At 33.0% G+C, this 19489-nt stretch overlaps 2 protein-coding genes across 2 annotated transcripts; one reads left to right on the top strand and one right to left on the bottom strand.

Moving 5' to 3' along the window:
- Positions 1 to 68: 68 nt before the first annotated feature.
- On the top strand, positions 69 to 9444 carry LOC145642556 (uncharacterized). The gene is made up of 6 exons (XM_081693759.1): positions 69 to 116; positions 5296 to 5484; positions 6342 to 6482; positions 7605 to 7901; positions 8081 to 8197; positions 8781 to 9444. Exons 1-6 carry the CDS (start codon positions 69 to 71, stop codon positions 8868 to 8870), a joined length of 882 nt encoding a protein of 293 aa, XP_081549885.1. The 3' UTR covers positions 8871 to 9444.
- A 5850-nt stretch (positions 9445 to 15294) lies between these two features.
- Positions 15295 to 17796, bottom strand: LOC145642555 (putative disease resistance protein RGA3). Its single transcript, XM_081693757.1, has one exon. The coding sequence runs from the start codon at positions 17794 to 17796 to the stop codon at positions 15295 to 15297; it is 2502 nt and encodes an 833-aa protein (XP_081549883.1).
- Between the last annotated feature and the right edge of the window lie 1693 nt (positions 17797 to 19489).

Genomic DNA, 19489 nt, shown 5'->3' with positions numbered 1-19489 from the left:
AACCATATTTCACTAGGAAATTAAGACGTTCAGCCGGTACGTACGAAGATGACTTCGACGATGATGACATGGCTGGATTTAATCTAGTATTGAAGAAACTAGACCCAAACAAGATGGTTAGGTTGTTTATATTTTTGTATGTTTTTTGTAAAATAGAAAAAAAGAAACAGAACAAAAGGCCAAATAAAATGTAATTAAATATAGAAAATGGAGCAACTGATCAAATTAAAACAGAATTGGTCGTGAAATAGAGAATAGGATTTGAACTTGAAATAAGGATAATAATGAAATTTGAGCAAGGAGGAATGAATTTCTTTATTTTGGCAAAGGAAGTAAAGTAGACTTCAAGAAAATCACAATTTACAAGGCCCTTTTTTCTTTACTTAAGATAAAGGATGTCTGATGTCATGAAAGAGTTGCCAAATTGATACTCCGTATTTTGAGAGATTGTTATATACACTCCTAAGTATTTGTTCTCATTTTGATGATTGTTTTTCATTTAATCATTAAATGAAAAGCAAAAACTAATTTTGGTTTAATTGGATGTACGGTGCACCCCAGTGTATATAACAAAATCTACATATTCCATAATTTCGCACTTACTCCATTCATTTTTAATCGCAACATTTGTAATTTTGCACTATATATTCACAAAATCATTTAATCGTCTTTTTGTGATTGATGCATTGAGAAAAATATAGTTACATAGGAATTTTGCTAAATAATTAATAAATAACTTTTTAATATTTTTTTTAGTTAGTCTAATATAAAAAGCTCATAAAATTAAAAATAACTTAGTAGAAGATAATTTAATTTTATTTAAGGAATTTATGTAAAATTTTAATAAAAAAACTAGTCCGTTCCAAAACTGAATTTTGGAGGGTTTTTGGACACTTGATTGGATTGAACACCGAAGAAAATAAAAAAAAAAAGTTCAATCCATAGATCGGACCGGTTAATTTGGTTCAAGGACAATTCCATCCTTGATTACACCCCGCCAACCTATCCTCATCTAAACAAATATTGGAACATTTACATAGATTTTACACCGAAAAATTAACAAAATTTCAATGTCAACGATCACAACAAGTAGCGATCTTAGACGTTACACATACATATATATACTAATATGATGTCAACAATCACTACCAAGTAGCGATCTTAGATGTTAGACATACATATCTATACTAATATATTAAAAAGCGTTCATAAAAACGTATATATGCCACGTTGGCTTCTCATTGCGCCACGTCATATACTCAATTCCTCAATATGTCACATCACCCACGTGACCAACAATTACACTATATGATGCCTCAACTAAATTAAAAAAATTTTGGATAAAAAGGTTTGAACACTCAACCTTTTAGAAGAAAAGTCATTGTTTAACCGTCTAACTAATTGTTACTTACGTTATAATCTTGCACACAAATTAATGTTATACTACAAAAGTATTGAAATCACGTGCTTCCCCCATTCTTTTTTATTTTTTTATTTTATTTTTTTATCGGAAATTTCATGAAATGCCCTGAGTTATTTTTTTATTCACCAAATACCCATCAAAACTTTCAAATTCACCAAATACTCCTGAGTTTAAAAAAATTTCACCAAATGCCCTTAATGACTAACGGCGGTTAACACCGTTAGTCATTAATGACTAATACGCCACGTGGCAGCATCCAATTGGTTGTTGTAATATAAATAAATAAATTATTAAAAAAACTTTTAAAAAAAAAAAAAAAAACTTAAATTTTTTTAAAAAAAATACCCCCACCGGCCACCACCCCCTAGACCCGCCCCGCCCCACCACCCCTGCAGACGGCGCCGGCGCCGGCCGCCATCTCCCAGCCGGAACCGGTCGCCGGCGACGCCGACACCCCCTCCCCTACCCCCAACCCCCTCTCCCTCCGTTTCCCCTCCCCTTAAACCCCTCCCCATCCCTCGAAACCCCCCCCCTTCGCGGCCGGCGTCCAAACCCCCTCCCCGGCGCCGGCGAACCTTTTTCGCCCCAACCCCCGCCATCCCCACCCCCACCCCCTTTTCCCCCTAAACCACCACCTTAAAAACCGAAAACCCCCCAAATCGAAACCCTAGATTTCGATTTGGGGTTTTTTCGATTAAAGGGTTTTTTGGTTTTTTAGGTGGTGGTTTAGGGGGGAAAGGGGGTGGGGCGAAATTGGTTCGCCGGCGCCGGGGTGGGGTTTGGGCGCCAGCCGTGAAGGGAGGGGGGTTTTTCGAGGTGGGGGAAGGGTTTAAGGGGAGGGGAAACGGAGGGAGAAGGGGCTGGGGTAGGGGAGGGGGGTGTCGGGGGGTGGGGGGCTGCCGTCGCCGGCGAAAATGGACCACCGGCGCAGGGTCTGGGGGTGGTGGCCGGTGGTCAGCCGTTGGGGGTGGGGTGGGTCTTGGGTGGTAAGGGTAATTTTTTTTTTTTTTATAATTTTTTTTCTATTTTAAAAGTTTTTTTTATTTATTTTAAAAGTTTTTTTAATAATTAATTAATTAATATTACAACAACCACTTAGAGGCTGCCACGTGGCATATTTGTCATTAATGACTAACGGTGTTAACCGCCGTTAGTCATTAAGGGCATTTGATGACATTTTTCTTAAACTCAGGAGTATTTGGTGAATTTGAAAGTTTTGATGGGTATTTGGTGAATAAAAAAATAACTCAGGGGCATTTCATGAAATTTCCGTTTTTTTATTGCACCATGAGGGATTTCACGCTTTCCAATACATTACTTTAGCTATTAATATCTTCTATTAAACTTTTGTAAAAAATTATAAAAATTTGATATTTGAAAAGAAGATTTCGAGACGAATCTAACTAGGTCCTACATGAATCTATTTTTCCTAATGGATAAATCACAAATGATGGTAAATAATAATAAAAAAAAGATTAAGTGAATAGTGTAACAGCCCTAATGGTGCAATAAAATAAAAACGGAGGAAGTTTAAACTATTAAATGTCTTTAAAAAAATTAGTAGTTGGAAAACTAAAAAAAAGTAGCAAGCCGGGACAACACTCGGCTTATACACTAGTTAATTTTGTTTATAAATTGGGACTACACTTGATCTTTCAAAACATTAAATTAGGTCTATTCTTTTGAAGAAATGCCTCAAGTTTTGTAAAAGAATTTTATAAAAAAATCTACCGGATAATATTAATAACTAATGTTTATTCTTTGTTTACATATTTCTTGCTCCGATCAATCTTTTAACATTTATTCTTGACAACCTTTATCTTTCTTAAAAAGCATTTATGCAAAATGAACTTGGGCAAGTTATTATTTTGATTATGTTTCATTCAATTCATTGCTTACCACGCACTTTAGGAACTAATACTTTAATTTTCAGTGGAAAAGCATAGGAAAGCTGCTCAACAAGTTAGACATTAAGTTCTACTCAATTTGTTGAGTGACAATTACCTTCAATTCATGTTGGAGAATAAAGGCAAAGTGACCAAAATTCAGACCTTTGTTTTAAAAGCTTCTGATACTAAGCTTCTTGGCAATAATTTCCTTTTACCGTGTCATTGTAATATAAGAATCTTACTTTTGTAACCATATGAGATACCGAAAAGAGATGAAAATTTTAAGGTACAACATTCTGTACGTTGCTTGACGTGGAAAGAACATGTTGCTATTTTGTAAAGAATATAAAACCATCTAGTAAAGAAAATCCAATTTTATGCTATTTTTTTTTAAATCTAAAGAATATATGTAATATTAATAAAGAACATGATATTATTATGTTATGAACTTTATGTATATATATCGATCATAATTTTAAGACAAAATTCAAATAACATTTCGCAATAAACAATGAACATTATATCAGAAATAAAATTACATTACACTGACTGTAACACCCCGTATTTTTGAACCATTATTTTATGTGCATTTAAACCTAGTAAACCTAATTTCTAATTTAAATATCAATTTCTAAATTGAAATGTTGATTTCGTTATTTTAATATAAGGGTAATCCCAAGCTTTTGAAACCCTAATTATAATATTTTGACAAGACGTTTGAAAGTTATTATTTAAAAGGGTTCTATATTTGAGTTTTAATCATTTCAAATTGTATTTGACTTATCTGAATTGATATTAGCTTTAAAGGGTGATTCCTTAAGCTTAAGCATCAATTCAGTAAGTGTTTCTAAAAAAATTATGTAATTTCAATATTTAACTTATCACAATTAATACGGGTCATCCTGGGTGATTCCTTGACTGAAGTGCCAATTTGATAGGTATAAAATGATTCTATGATTTTAAAGATGTTTTACGTTCAATCGTATCAATATCGATGTATAAAGTTGTATTGGGTGATTCCGTCGACTTGATTATCGACTTGATATTGTTTACGAACTATTCTTTAATTTATATTTATAAAACTCATTATAATTTCCTTTTATTAATTGGGTCATTATAAATTAATAATATTATTGGTTTCGTATATCGCCTCTTTATATTGCTTTTCTGTAAAATATGAACTTTATATATTTTTTTGTTTCATGATTTAAATTATTGTTTTCATTATTATTATTGTAATTACTATTTATATTATTATTGAGTTATCAATAATGTAATCTATATTATTGTTTTTTTAATTGAAAAAACATACTTTCAAATCGCTTCTCGTTACATCACACTACAAGAAAAAGGTGAATTAGCAACGGAATTTTGCGACTACCATAATAATTAGTTGCAAAAATAATTTTAGCGACTGAAAAAGACGAGTAGTCGCAAATTTTGCAACCGAATTTGCAGTAGTTGCTATGCGGTCGTTAATTAGCGACTGATTTTTGCGACTACTATAATAATCAGTTGCAAAAAATATTTTTGCGACGGAAAAAGACGAGTAGTCACAAATTTGCAACCGAATTTATAATAGTTGCTATGCGGTCGCTAATCTGCGACGCTCTTGTAATAATTTGCAACTAACATGGTAGTCGCTACTATTATTTTAAATATTTATTAAAGAAATTAAAAAAAAAACCCTTAGTATAATAAAAAAAATAAATAAAAAAACCCCTTATTCCTAAAAAAAACGGAAAAAAAGGTTATTGCCGCCAAAAAAATAAGAATTATCAATCAGTCTTATACTCTTATTCACCGTCAAAAACAAGAACTATCATACTCTTCCTAAATAAAAAAAATCCTTAATCATTTAAAACAAAAAAAAGAAAAAAAAAGAATTAATCACTCAAGTCTCAAGATACACGCAGAAGAGTTTTTCAAAGAGAATCAACCCTCAGCCCTCACCGTCGTTCTTCACCTTGTGTGTGTTGTTAGTTGAGGAGTGCGTTTTCGCAGTACGGCGATATCGAGGATTGTAAGGCGGTTACCGATAAGATCTCCGGGAAGTCGAAAGGGTACGGGTTTATACACGCAGAAGGGTTTTTCAAAGAGAATCAACCCTCAGCCCCTCACCGTCGTTCTTCACCTTCCTTAGCTCCGCTGCGCCATCACGTCTCTTCCCAGGTAAGTTTAAATGCCTTCCACCCTTCGCTTATTGTAATTTGTCGACTATGAATTTTAGGGTTATCATTGATTTTTTTTTTTTGGGTCCAATTATTGATTTTAATTTGGTTTCCATGGTCTAATTGAAGTCAATTAATTAAAAATCAATCAAAATTGATTGAGTATGCAAAAATCCCGAATGATTTTCAATGTAAAAATCCCGAATGGTTTGTTGTTAATTGAATTCTCGTTTTGCTCTGAATTCCTGTTCATTAGAGGGTATTGAGGCTCGCTAGTTATAATTGAATTCTTGTTTGCTCTGATTTTATCATGTTTTTTAGCCTAATTTGCTGCTGGTTGGTTGTCATGGCAACGGTTGTGGGTGGTTGCTAGAATAACAGTATGTTAATTGAGTTTGCTCCTAATTTAAGTACGGTCTGATGCTTCGACGTTGTACGGAGTTGCTGCGATTTTTTTGCTGTTGATTAGTCATTTGATTTTTAATGGTGTTACTAAGTGTCTCTGTTTTGGGAAAGGTCTTGTTGGTGGGTCCACTACTTGTGCCATCTTCTTCTTCATTTTTTCATGGTTAGTTTGCTATTCTTTTCAATTTATTTCTAATTTTAGTGATTTTTGATGATTTCTGGTAATACCCTTTTGATTTAGTTTGTTAGGGTTTTAGGAATTTGAATTTGATATAACTGTGTTGTGTTGTAAATTGGGATTATTGATTTCTGTTGTTTATTGGAAAGGTAAGAAATTAGTTTTACTAGAGTGCTTTCAACTATGATTGATGGGTGGAATCCGAAATGCAACCCGTTTCGTGGTGTTGTGTTGGGGTGATAATGTGAAGGTAAAGCATGGTTTTTGTGTCTTAGAGTACCCCTATTTGCCTTAGGAAAAAGACGTGGATTGTCGAGATAAATGAGGAATGTGTGTTGCTGAATTTGCTATCAACTGCTAGTATGTATTCTGGGTTGAATATTATCAGCTGGTTTCGTGGTGTTATGCAGATTGATGTACTGATTACTAAGAATATAAGATAGATTGTACTGGATTGTCAAGCTTCAAGCCTTGTCTTTGAGTTTTTCTTCCTTTCAGGGGATGACTAGGTAAGGACGCAAGGGGTGGTTCAATTTGGTTTTATTTTAGGTGATGAATTTAAATTCATCAAGTGTTTGTTGGATATAAAAATTTACCTTGACTCGGCATCGAATGCATAAATGCATTCACTCATTCTGTTTTCTGAGTATCTGCTTGGTCTGAATTGAATTCACTTCACCTCTATATAATGTGTAATCATGAATCACTTATTTGTAGAATTGGAGTTGCTTTTGGATTGGAAATGTGTTTGGAGTTATTATGAAGTTAAATATATTAACAAATCATTAAAGCGAATTGGTGCTGGAGTTATGCATTTCAACTTCAGGTTTCTTAGTGAACATATAGCTGGTGTGAGTTGTGCAAACTACTTGGGTAAGGACTCAGGGAGTCAGGGGTGAAGAACTTGTAATTAAGCATGCAAGTTTCTTGGTCATTCACTGTTAACTTGACTAAGAAACTTTTAATAGTGTTAATTACATACTACGTATGTTGATTTTGATATCTTCACATTTCCCACTACCCTCATCTTCTTATCTGGGTTGAATAAGGTGTATTCACTGTATTGTTGTCATTGTCAAATTCGGTTTTATTTCCCAACATCTATGTGACATCAACCTTGGCCATTAGATGAGGATACCATTAGATGAGGATAACCACAATGCAAATTAGGCTCAAAAACATAATAAAATCAGAGCAACTTAGGGGCTAGAATAACAGTATGTTAATTGAGTTTGCTCCTAATTTGAGTTGTGGGGCAGCAAGTTATTCCTTATTACGCTCTTGTAATAAGGTGTTAGGTAATTGAGTTGTGTGGGGCAGCAAGTTAGGGGCTAGAATAACAGTATGTTAATTGAGTTTTTTTTTTTTTTGTTCCTATTAAGTTTCTTTTTTTGGTTTCTCTATATATATGTTGTCCCACCAAATGAACAATCTGAAGTTGGGTTGCTTTATGTTAAATAAATCAGAAATAAAATTATTAATGTATAATATGCTATTTTGAGTTAAAATAATCTACTTTACTTGTTAATTATGTGCAGCGTACATATACTTGGAGAGCTGAGTTCGATGCTAAGGCTAGGAGAGAATTTGACAAAAAAGCTGGGGACCGACTTAGGGGTACATTGAACCAAGTTTTCAAAATGGTTCTCCATAAGCAAGTTAGTTTCATGACAGACACTGTTCGAGCTGAATTCATAAATAAGCGTAAGCATCGTGATTTTGTGAAACGTTCTAACCAAGCAAGAGATAATCGGTTATCTGGCCAAACATTAGAGAAGTTTGACCCTGGCCATCGCCAAGGTAGCATATCTACTCCTCAAGTGGTTAAAAAAATGGTAAGTGTATGATTTTAGCAGCAAACTTATGATTTTTAATATAAGATTGAAGCAAGTAGAAACTTTTTAGCCACTAATATAGATGACTATAACTGGTCTTTATTACAATTGCTCTGTAGTCTATGTCCCCCTATTTTTTGTTGTTTTATTTAAGTGCTAACAACTTCTTCTAATACAAGGCAAAGAAAAAGGATGGAATTTCACCAACTGCTGCTGAAGTCTATGAGAGCACTCATTCTGTTTGTGTGGGCAATGATGAAGTTGAATTGATGGGTGACAAGTCTCAAAAAGTCATGGTATGAGTATACTTCTATATTTTTCTAAGATTACAAAAAGATATATGGTAGTTAATGTTTGGAGATATAATGGATTGTTTATTTGTTTGTGTGATTGAGTTGGAGGATGAGAATGATTTGCCGGCATTAATCATATGATTAATGTGGTATGGCATAATGTGAATTGAAACAGGTTTATTTTGAAGTCATACCCTATAGGAGGGAATTCTTCAATTTACAAAGGAGACTCTGCCGAAATTTTTACTAATAACTGCTTGGACCCTCACTGCCATCAATACCATTTGCTTAGACCATCACCTAACTTTTCACTTTGTAACCAAAATCTGATGGTATCTAAATAAATCAGATGGTATCTAAAGGCAAGTTTTTACAGCTATGTACTGATCTGATGTCCAAAATGAAAGACTATAAGATAACAATTAAATTAAATTGTGTTTTAGAAGTCCAAACAAGTTTTTATCCCGGACGATGTCCCGAGTCATTGCTTGTATTTTTATTATAGTTGTTTTATTTTAAAAATGTATTTAGTTTATTTAAGTTTTAACATTTGAGATCATAGTTACTAATACATATCTTAATGCAGGGAGAATATATGGAAAAACTTGAGGAATATAAGAACAAAGGAATTGAGATAAACCCCGACAAAGTCTACTTGGAGGTTGTAGGTGGGTAAAAGAAAGGAAAAGTCTACGGTTTAGGGAGTGCTTCACAAATGTATTACAAGAGCGATCCTACTTCTCAATCTACTGCATCATCTTCCACTCCTTCCATGATTTCTCAATTAAGTTCTCAAGTTGAAGAACTAAAGAAGATGGTGAAAGAAAACCATAACAAGGTGGAAGAAAGCCAAAAAATAGCGGCAGAGAGCTTAAAATGTGCTAAGGAATTCGTCGAAAATCATGAGATCGAAAAAGCTACATGGAAGAAGGAAAAATTAGCTATGCAAAAAACATTGCAGGAAATGGCATCACTTGTAAAACAAGTTTACCGTCCTTATAAGCCTCCTACGCCTGCAGTCACCCGCTCTCGTGATACAACTAAGTGATTTTTATTTTATTGGTGGTAATTTTATGAACAACTGGTCTTTTACATTGTCATTAGTTCTTATTTGAAGCAGCTTTTTTTTATATGGGAGGTGACTTTTGGAACAATTAGTCATATGAGTTAAATATTGTTTTTTAATACATTGATACAAAATTGATTATATTTTGGATATTTGAATAAAATTAACATTTTGGTTATTTGAATTTATGCGTGGGTACCTTTTTTTTGTGATTGATATTGGTTGTCGCTAAATTATGGTCTCAAATATTGATCGCCAGTCGCAAATATTTAGCGACTGCAAATTTGGTTTAGAGACTGATTCGTTAGTTGCAAAATCATTAGTCTCAGTAGTCGCTAATTTGTCACAAATAATTAGTTTTGTAGTCGCAAACATTTGTTTCGTAAGTAGTTGCTAATCCGTCGCAAAAAACATTAGTCTCAGTAGTCGCAAATCCATCGCAATTAAACTAGTCTCCGTAGTCGCAAAAGTTTAGTCTCGTAGTCGCAAAAGTTTGGTCTTGTAGTCGCTAATCCGTCGCAAAAGTAGTCCTAAAACATTGGTCTAAGTAGTTGCTAATCCATCGCAAATAGTTTACGACAGACAATAATTTAGTTGCTAAAATTTGAAAGTTAGTTGCTAAATGGTAGTTGCAAAGGCGTTGCAAATCCGTCGCTAAATTTGCGACTGTCCAAAAATTAGTCGCAAAAAAGGATTTGCGACGAGGTCTTTAGCAACGAACCAAAGTAGTCGCAAATCAGTCGCAAATCCATTTTTGCGACGGATTTGCGACTACATTGGCCGTCGCTAATTACCCTTTTTCTTGTAGTGTCACTTTCCTAGTCTAGTTTTGGGCCAATTAGACTTTGTTTATTAGTCGGGTATCGCCTTAACACTTTCATGACTAAATAGATTAATATAGACTTTTTGTTTAGCTTTCCTTATCCCATTTTTAAGCCTCAACTAATTATTCAATCAAGCCCAAAAAAAAAACCTTTGACCGATGTATTATGAGGCTTGTTTGTGAGCTTCATTTGAGCCTATTTTAGGCTGATTTTTGCAGCAGCTTTGAGGGATTAGTGGCTGATAATTTTACCCTAAGTAACCTCCTCTAATCAATTGTAATAACACCTAATTTTGGCTGCCCAATTTCTCCACTTCTCCTTCCTTTTTTTTACGTGTACATTATATGCTAGCTTCATCACTTTTTCTTCACAAAAAAAAACGCTTCATATACTCTCCTCTCTCTTCATCTTTTTCGTGAGTTTCAAAGGAAAATCAAGGGGGAAATCTAAGCCTAATTTGCTGCTTCATCAAACTCCAATTTGTGGTCAAACCTCCTCTTTCAAAGTGTCAAAACCGAAGAACTTTAAGGGCTCCAAGAGGGTTGCTTGGGTTGGTGTTTGTGCGTTTTGTTGCTGCTGTTTGTGCTTGGTAGTGCTATCCTTTTCTTCTTGTTTTAGTGGCTTATACATCAAGGTAACTAGCCTTTCTTCCCTTAGATTAGAAATGCTAGGTTTTAGGGTTGAATTGATGGGTGGAAATCATGTTAGGGTTAGGAATGGTTTCAATTTTCGTATGTAGTGAGTATGTCTGGTTTCGGAATGGATTTGGCCTTATTTTATGTGTTTAACACATGAATTTCATGCCTAGTTTGATTTACTATCAATCCCTAATTGTTTTATGATGTTTTTGATGTGTTTTAATCAAGTTATAACATGATTTTGGGGCTTACAAGTATGAAGTACGTGACTGATGTGTATGTGTGAGACTGCTGTTTCTGTAGTTCTTTTTGGTCGTGGTTAAGCCTTAATTTCAATGACTATGTTTCATATTATTGTAGAGGATTGTTTTACGATCGATTTGATATATTATGGGTAAAATTCGGAGGTGTTTAAGGCCTCCAAATGACTGATTTTGTGAGACAAGTTGTGCTGCCAACGGGAATTAAGAACGTGATGTTAGATTGAGCTTATGAGCATGTATATATCTTATATTTGTGACCAATTGAATATATCTTCTAGGTTATCATGTTAGGATTATTGAGGAGTTTATATCATAGCAAAATTCCATGTTTATATGCAAAATTCTATCTTTTTATGAGCATGTATATTCTAAACTCTTGGATTGCTGACAGCATGTTTAGTATATCTTCTAAGGTCTTAAATTAATTATCTTGATTTATTTTATTGCCTAATTTGAATTAGCATCATGTTAGGATATTCCCTAAATTGATATAGCATGATTTTATATAATTTAAGATAGTTTAAAGTGCCTAAATTAGTGCAACATAGCTGCTGCCCCTAATCTGCTAGGCGTGTGAAGGATGGTGATTTTCAATTGTGTATTCCTTGATTTCTAAGCGCAAATGCATGTTTAATATGGCCTATTGTGTTTTTAGAGTGTGTACTAAAATGGGCTAAGCTTAGTTTCATGTTTAAGGTGGGGTTTTGGGTGATTTGGTATAATTGATACTGCTGTACATTAGTGTAGGGGCTGCTGTAAATATGACTTTAATTTGGCATGTTCTCTTTTGAATTTTAAGTCTAAAATGGTTTTATATGATGCCTAATGAGTGTATGTATATGCCTAAATTTTTATTTTGCATTTTAAGCATGTTTGGTTGGGTTTTTATGATGATTTTCGGAGTTACTTGTTGCTGTCCTGTTTTGGTTGTTTTATGAAATTCTAGTTTGGATTTGTTGTTTAATAAAATGAATTTATGGTATTTTTATTATAACTATTATATGTTAGTTGAATTTATATGTTAATAAGTGATGTGTGAATTTTTGGGTATTATAAACCCTAAAGTGAAATATTTCTATGTGTGTTTGAATATGTATGGGTTGTAATTGTATTGTCGACATCGTAATGCTTTAGAGAAGGATAACACTGTCTTTAGCATCACTTCGCCAAGAGTTGTGAATGCACTTAATTGTTGAATTTCGATAATTAATTATATTCCCAAACTCAGACGATACCTTTTGTGTTTTATTAAGTTGAAGTGTGTTTTGAAAGGGAGTTTCAATTGAATTTAAGAAATATGATTTTCTTATGCAGTTTGAATTGAGTGTAAGACCATTTTTGGCTTCTCTGCAGATTTCTGAGTGAAATATATTGTGTTATCTATTTTAAGTGATTTTTGAATTGTGTGTGGGGCCATAATCGGGTGTGAGGCCGAGTTGCTTCCCGATGGTTAATGAACATGCTAACTACCTGGATTGCGAGTCTTAGGTAGCTCAACCTGGGTTAATTGTTGTCGTCCGGGGGTGTGTAAGACCTTATAGGCATCTACCCATAACCGGGAGTTGGCCAATCTTAGACACGGTCTCTGTGAGATGACCGGGGGTTCGTCTTGACAAACCTTAGGAAGTGGATTGCAAGGCCACTAGCGTTCCCTCCATGTCAGTTCTACTGTTTTGAAGGTTTTGGGTTTGAAATATTTATATTATTAAATTATTACTTATTTGAAGTCTATATATTATTATGATTGAAATTGAGTGATTTAATATTGATATTTCTGTTTTAAGTTTATTTTGAAATATTTCATTGTTTGTATGGTTTAAAGTGATTTCATTTGAGTTTTCAAGTTGATTGTTGTTATGGTTTCTTTCTCTTAATTTAAGTCTAAGATCTTCTATTTCTGATTTGAGGGAGAACTGCTAGTTGCTCCCCACTGATTGTAGAACGTTGTTATAATTTGCAGGTTTCATTTGTTTACTTGATATATGTGACACTGGGTTGGGGATTGAGAGTTTAGAACCTAACTTTTAGGCTTGTATGCCTTTGTTGTTAGTTGACTGTTTCATTATTTTGAATTTAGTCTAGTTTGGCCGAAGGGTTGTTCTGCCCTTGGCTTTTGAATGTAATTGATTTGTCCATGTTAAAGTTTGTTTGCTATTTTCTTTTGTTCACATAGTTTGCGCTTAGCTTAAACAACTTAATTTGGATGTGTGAATAAGATAAATTTGACTTTTAGACCTAGGTTAAGCTTGACTTTTCTAATCGAAGTTAAGTAGCCTCCCGTTCAAGCGTAATTCCGCTAACGCTTCCAGTTCCGAAAGGACGGGGTGTTACACTGACAATCAAAGAACATAAAAACATGTTCTTTTCACTATTTTTTTTGGTGCAAATATGTTCATTTTACTTTTGGTACATGCTCGTTATATTTTAATAGTGTGTTCTTTTTAGTACAGTTGTATGTTATTTACATATGTATCATATGTTCTTTTTGCGAAACGTCTGTATAATGCAAGGTACTCACGTCTATAGGAACCACACATTTAAATGCAAAGTTCGTTGATGCCCTCCAACAAGAGAGCATGTTTGATTTGAAATGTGGATGCAACATGGCCTCTTCATATATAGCGCGTAAACAACAGTAAGAGGAGAGAATGAGATTTGAACCCATGACCTTTATTCATGTCATATTGGCTCTGATATCATGTTAAAGAATCATCTTAGTAACAACTTTAAACTTACGATTGAAATTTAAAATTAGAGCATGTTCACTTCAGGTTAATTCAAGTTCAGTTCGGCTCCAATCATTTCACTTCAGTTCAGCTTATAATTTCCTTCTCTCATAAACAATTCATTTCAGCTCTATTCAGTTCAGTTTATCTCCAATCTGTTTAGTTCAGTTCAATTCAGCTCCAATCAGTTCAGTTTAGTTAAGTTCAGCTCAGTTCAGTATATGTGAACATGCCCTTAGTTTATATGCTCATTAAATTATCCTTCTACGTAATTGTGATTTACATACTTTTCTGTAAATATAAAGCCACTTATAATCTACTTAGGTTTGTTCAGGAAAAATAAAATAACGTACTTAGGTTTTTCACAGCTAGGAGAGAGCCTTTACACATTACTCTATATTACCGACTGCAATCTAACATATTACATTCCCAATATAGTATAACAAGCTAAGCATCAAATTAGAAATTGCAATAGAATCGAATTTATTGTCAATGGTCAGTTGCAAATGATCAGTTTAAGGCTTTTGATTCATTTTATTTTGTCTCAATTTTCTTTAGGTTTACCCATTTTATTTGATCTCGTCTTATATAAACTTATTTTCTAAAGACTGCCTTTTGTGTACCCTACTTACTTTCCCTCCAATTTCACATATGTTTCCAGTTTTTTTCTACCTTTTCTTTTACTAGCTATCTAGAAATTAGGACCAAGTAGTTATGAAAATAAAAATAAGAAGCTTGGCTTTTGGCATTAATATTGTTGAATTTTATATTGTACTACTTTTGATTATTCCCTATAAAGCAGTATTTATAGATATTGATAGCTTATTAAAGACATTTGCTTATCTCAGTAGATAATACATCATCATTATATTTATTTATTTTTTTCTAACCACCAATTTAACATATATATTTTTGGTAATATATGGTAAATATAAAATATTATGATACATTATCAATTAATAACCATTTAAAAGAGACACCATCTATCTAATAATAATAATAATAATAATAATAATAATAATATAATAATAATAATAATAATAATAATAATAATAATAATAATAATAATAATAATAATAATAATAATAATAATAATAATAATAATAATAATAATAATAATAATAATAATAATAATAAAATAAAAAAAACTATATAAAAAAACATTTTAGAAAAAATAAAGCAAGCTAAGCCAAGTGACTTAACAAAGTCATCATCAACTGCGAAATATAAAATTGGGAATAAGTATTGATCACCAGCCATCGTGCAACCCCAAAAGTACTAATCTAGTTAATTGATTTTTTAAAGCATAGTCGTCAAACACGCCGGTGATATTGACAATTTTTTAACATTGTTGGGCAAGGGAGGTATGCTAGTAATATTAGCTTATTCATATAAACCAATATAAAATGAGTTACATCATACATAAACACGAGTACACCACATAGGCATTCAGAAACTGAGAAATTAGTAATCTAAAACCAAAAATTGTACAATTATACTAAAAAAAAAAAAAAAAAAAAAAAAAAAAAAAAAAAAAAAAAAAAAACAACATTCCATAGAAATAAAAGGCTATACATCATACATCAGTCTTTAAAATTTAGATTAGGGACCTTTCGTATGATAGAAGAATCCTCACCATCTGTCCTCCATCTTTTAAATAACTTTGGACATTGTTGAACCTTAAGATGTTTTAAAGACTCCATGCGACCTAAAGAATTGGAAAATGGTTTGAGCAGTGGGCAACATTGAATCTCAAGCCTTTGTAAAGCAGATAGGTCACCAAGTGACTCAGGAAGTGTCATTAAGTATGGACAGTTTTGAATCGAAAGGCGGTGAAGGTGGGTGAGTTTCCCAATCCACTCCGGGAGGGTTTTCACTTCATAAAATGAATTCAGCGAAAGTACCTCAAGTTTATTCAGAGAAATGAGGCTGTTTTCGAGGGATTCCAAGTTGGAGATACCTATCAAGTTCAAGTTTTGGAGGCTCTTGAGACCTTCCCATGCTACTCTCATGCTGTCGTCCCCCAAGTTCAACTTTTCACAACGCTTGATTTCCAATTTCTTCAGGGAAGAAAGTTGTAGTGCACTAGTAATGTCTTGCAGCCCATTGCAGTCATGAATCACAAGTTGTTGGAGCAAATTCATATCAGGTTTGAAGTACAATTTTTTCAGTTTTGAACATCGTTTGATTGTCAATGACTTCATGATACCACTGACCGTGAGAGTCGAATCAAGGTCGATAATTGACACAATTTCCACATTCTGCAGTCTAGTGGTAGTTAGTGATGATGAGAATGGTTCCAACCAAAACCACCCACTATAGATGGATTTTTGTGCCTTGAATTGCGGGATAGGAACTCGCCTCCACCAATTAATGCAAGAATTTTGTGCCTCCAAAGATGTTGTTATGAGAAATTTGAGCAGCTTCTTATGGATGTTATGTGTATCGAGAGATTCCAGATTTGGAATTCGGGGCATTGACATCATCTTTGGGCAATCTTTTATTCTAAGATGAAAACTATTAGATCGGATTTCATCTTCCTTGTTTCGACTCGACCAACCCTTGAGTTCTTGTAAATTAGCCAACATCACATACTTCAAGGATGGAAAGTATGAATAAGAATCTTCACTGCTACAATCGCTATTATCGATGTACTCCAAGGACTTAAGATCACTCAGTTGAAGAGACCTCAGATTACGCAAACTACTCAAGTGAGGTAGATATTTGCAACTGTTGCAGTCTTCAATACATAAAGAGACAAGGTTCTTGAGGATAGCGAAATCCCCGAACCTTCCTCCCTTCCAACCGCGAATTTTTAGGTTCTCAAGACTAGTAGGCAGCTGTAAGAAATTGTACATATCATCAACAGTAGCTTGTTTTTCATAAGAAGACGACCATATCAATGACAAGTCAGTTATTAAGTTGTTATCCTTTAATGCTTCATGATGGATATTTTTCTTTCCAAAACGAACTGTCAACTTCTCAACAAGCTTTAGGCGACGTAGTACATCTAACCCCTTATCATCTCCAACTACCAACTCGTCTAATATGTTGAGAGATCCTAATTTCCAAATTTGAGATGACATATCAATCAATGTACTCCCAACATACAAGTGCCTCAGATGCCTTAAAGTGTGAACATTTTGTGGCATTTCTATTACGCTAGAGTACCGGAGGTCCAATGTCTGCAAATTTTCCAACCTTGTGACGCTCTCAGGCAGCTTTCCCAAGGAACCCACTCTAAGGTACCTTAAATCCTTCAGCTCTCCCAAGGAACACATCATAATGCTTTCACAATTTACTGCTACCATATCCAATGCTCGTAAGCAGGTACAACTTCTAAAGATTTCTTCCATGACAAAAACTTCAACCAAATCCTCATATATACTAATTGGCAAGAAAAGAAGAGAACGCAACCTCTTGGTAGTAAGAATCCATGATGGTAATTTCCAAGAAGAGTCAACAACGAAACTTAAATGCAAAATATTGTCAACATCGATTTCACAAGGAGATTCATCAACTAAACAAAAGTTGGGTTTTGCTGTTTCCTTGAGAAACTCGTTCACTATGTAGTGCATCTTGTAGCCAACTATGTCACCGGTCCCTTCTCTTTGAATGATTTCAAAGAAATACCCTTCTTCCAATAACTTCGCAAAATATTCATTGCCAAGAGACTCTGGATTTATTGACGCATTTAAAAATTGCTCTTGAGAAGCCCACAGATGTATCAGATCGGTCTTATTGAACATATAATCCTTCGGAAACAATGAACAATAACACACACACTTTTGAATGTCTGGCTGTAATTGCTCATAGCTACTAAGTTTCATGTTGAACAGATTGGTTTTTGATACATCTCCCATGCTTATCTGTACAGTATCACAACGGTTCTCCCATTCCTGTACTGTATGTTTCGTCGAAAAAAGCGCAGCTACATTCTTTAAGAGGGGTGGATCATTATGGTACCGGGCATAAAGTTCTGTAGCAATCTCCAGCAAAATCTTATTATTACTGAATTCCTTTTCTTCATTAGTGAATGCCTTTTGTTTGAACATAGTCAACTCCATTTGTTCATCCTTTTCCATGGGTGGAGCTTGATTCTTTGCAATGGGTATCTGTTAAAAATTAAATAAATTGGTAATGGTAAGTTTAACGAAGCAAAAAAAAAAAAAAAAAGAACAGAATAATGCACGGAAGCTATAAAACAGAAACTCAAACTTATAATTCGATCTATTCACTTTCACACCCAAAACTAACGTACTACACTAGTATTTAAATAGAGAATAAATGATAAATCATGATGGAAGCATAATTCACCATATACTATTTCCATGTAACTATACTAGATTAGCCCCGTGCGATGCACGGTTTTAAGAAATAAAATTGTACTCCGTAGTGTTGAACTCGCATATACTCTACAAATAATCTTCTCGAGTGAGACGTTACATAACTAATTAATATATTACTTAAAATAGTACTCCGTATTAAGTTTGTAAAGCATGACAAAATCACACATCAATCGGATAATTAATGTTAATTTCACTTTAATATTTCCACATTTTCTCCATAGATAGAATCATAAGCCTATGTTGTTAAGTGATATACTACTAACAATACAATCAACTCTTTCAATATAATTAACTTGTAGTGACCAACTTAAAATTAAATGAAACAACACCCAAATTATCAAATACAGAGAAATATTACAAAGTTCAATTTATCAAACTTTAAAAGAAAAAAAAAGTATCATCAACAATGTTCAATAATATGTCAAAATATTAAGGTGGATGATTTCTAAAAAAAAAAAAAAAAAAAAAAAAAACACACACACACAAAAACAAAATTATTGTATTATTAAGTGTTTCAAAAAATAAAATAAAAAAATTTGTATTAAAAAAATATTCTGATTTGAATAAAAAAAAAATCAAAATTCTTGTATTAAGAAGCAACCCAGCAATATGATTTATCATTATCTAAAAGCAAACCAATCATTAATATGAATTCGAAGTAGAAAAACAACTATCCGTTAATATCCCTACCTTTTAGGAAAATAGTAGTCAATTTATTTTATTGCTTGTAATTTAAATTATTGATTATGTAAAATGTATAGTAACTTGGGATAGATACAAAAACAACTATACCAATTCAAATCCCATTATTTTAGGAAATAATAGTTTATTGCTGTAACTTTAATGATAATTTTTTTTTTATTATTTTTTTCTAAAATAAGCCATACAATTGGGCGGGAAAATTTTTCATAATAAGTCGACACGTGTACAGGTTTGGGGGAAATATGACATCAGCGGTTGCTACTTTAATTTAGTTTAAATACTAGTTCAAAACCCGTGCTATGCACGGTTTTACAATAATATTTTACTATTTGTTTATTAGAAACTGTACAAAACGAATCATTAGAAGTACAAAAAAAAAAAAATACGTAGTATAAAAAAGTACAATAAACATTGTGATATACCATAAGATTAATCTCATTGTGAGACGGAAGAATTAATTAGATTTTAGTATTTGTAATATGAAAGCTACTCTTTTCTTAATAAAAAAAAAATTACTAATTATTCATGTTATTTTGGTTGATAACCAAAAAAAAAAAAAAAAAAAAAAAAAAAAAAAAAAAAAAAAAAAAAAAAAACTCTTTGATGATATCCTAATAGTACTCGTATTTTATAATTTTACCTAACATTTCATTCAATACCACTATATTTTTTAATTTTATTTAAATTATTATTGTTGGATATCACTCCCTAAATATAAGACAAAAAC

The sequence above is a fragment of the Chenopodium album genome, chromosome 8 (assembly GCF_948465745.1).
Source record: "Chenopodium album chromosome 8, dcCheAlbu1.1, whole genome shotgun sequence".
In the NCBI taxonomy this organism is placed as follows: domain Eukaryota; kingdom Viridiplantae; phylum Streptophyta; class Magnoliopsida; order Caryophyllales; family Amaranthaceae; genus Chenopodium; species Chenopodium album.
This window is presented reverse-complemented; position numbering and strand designations above follow the sequence as displayed.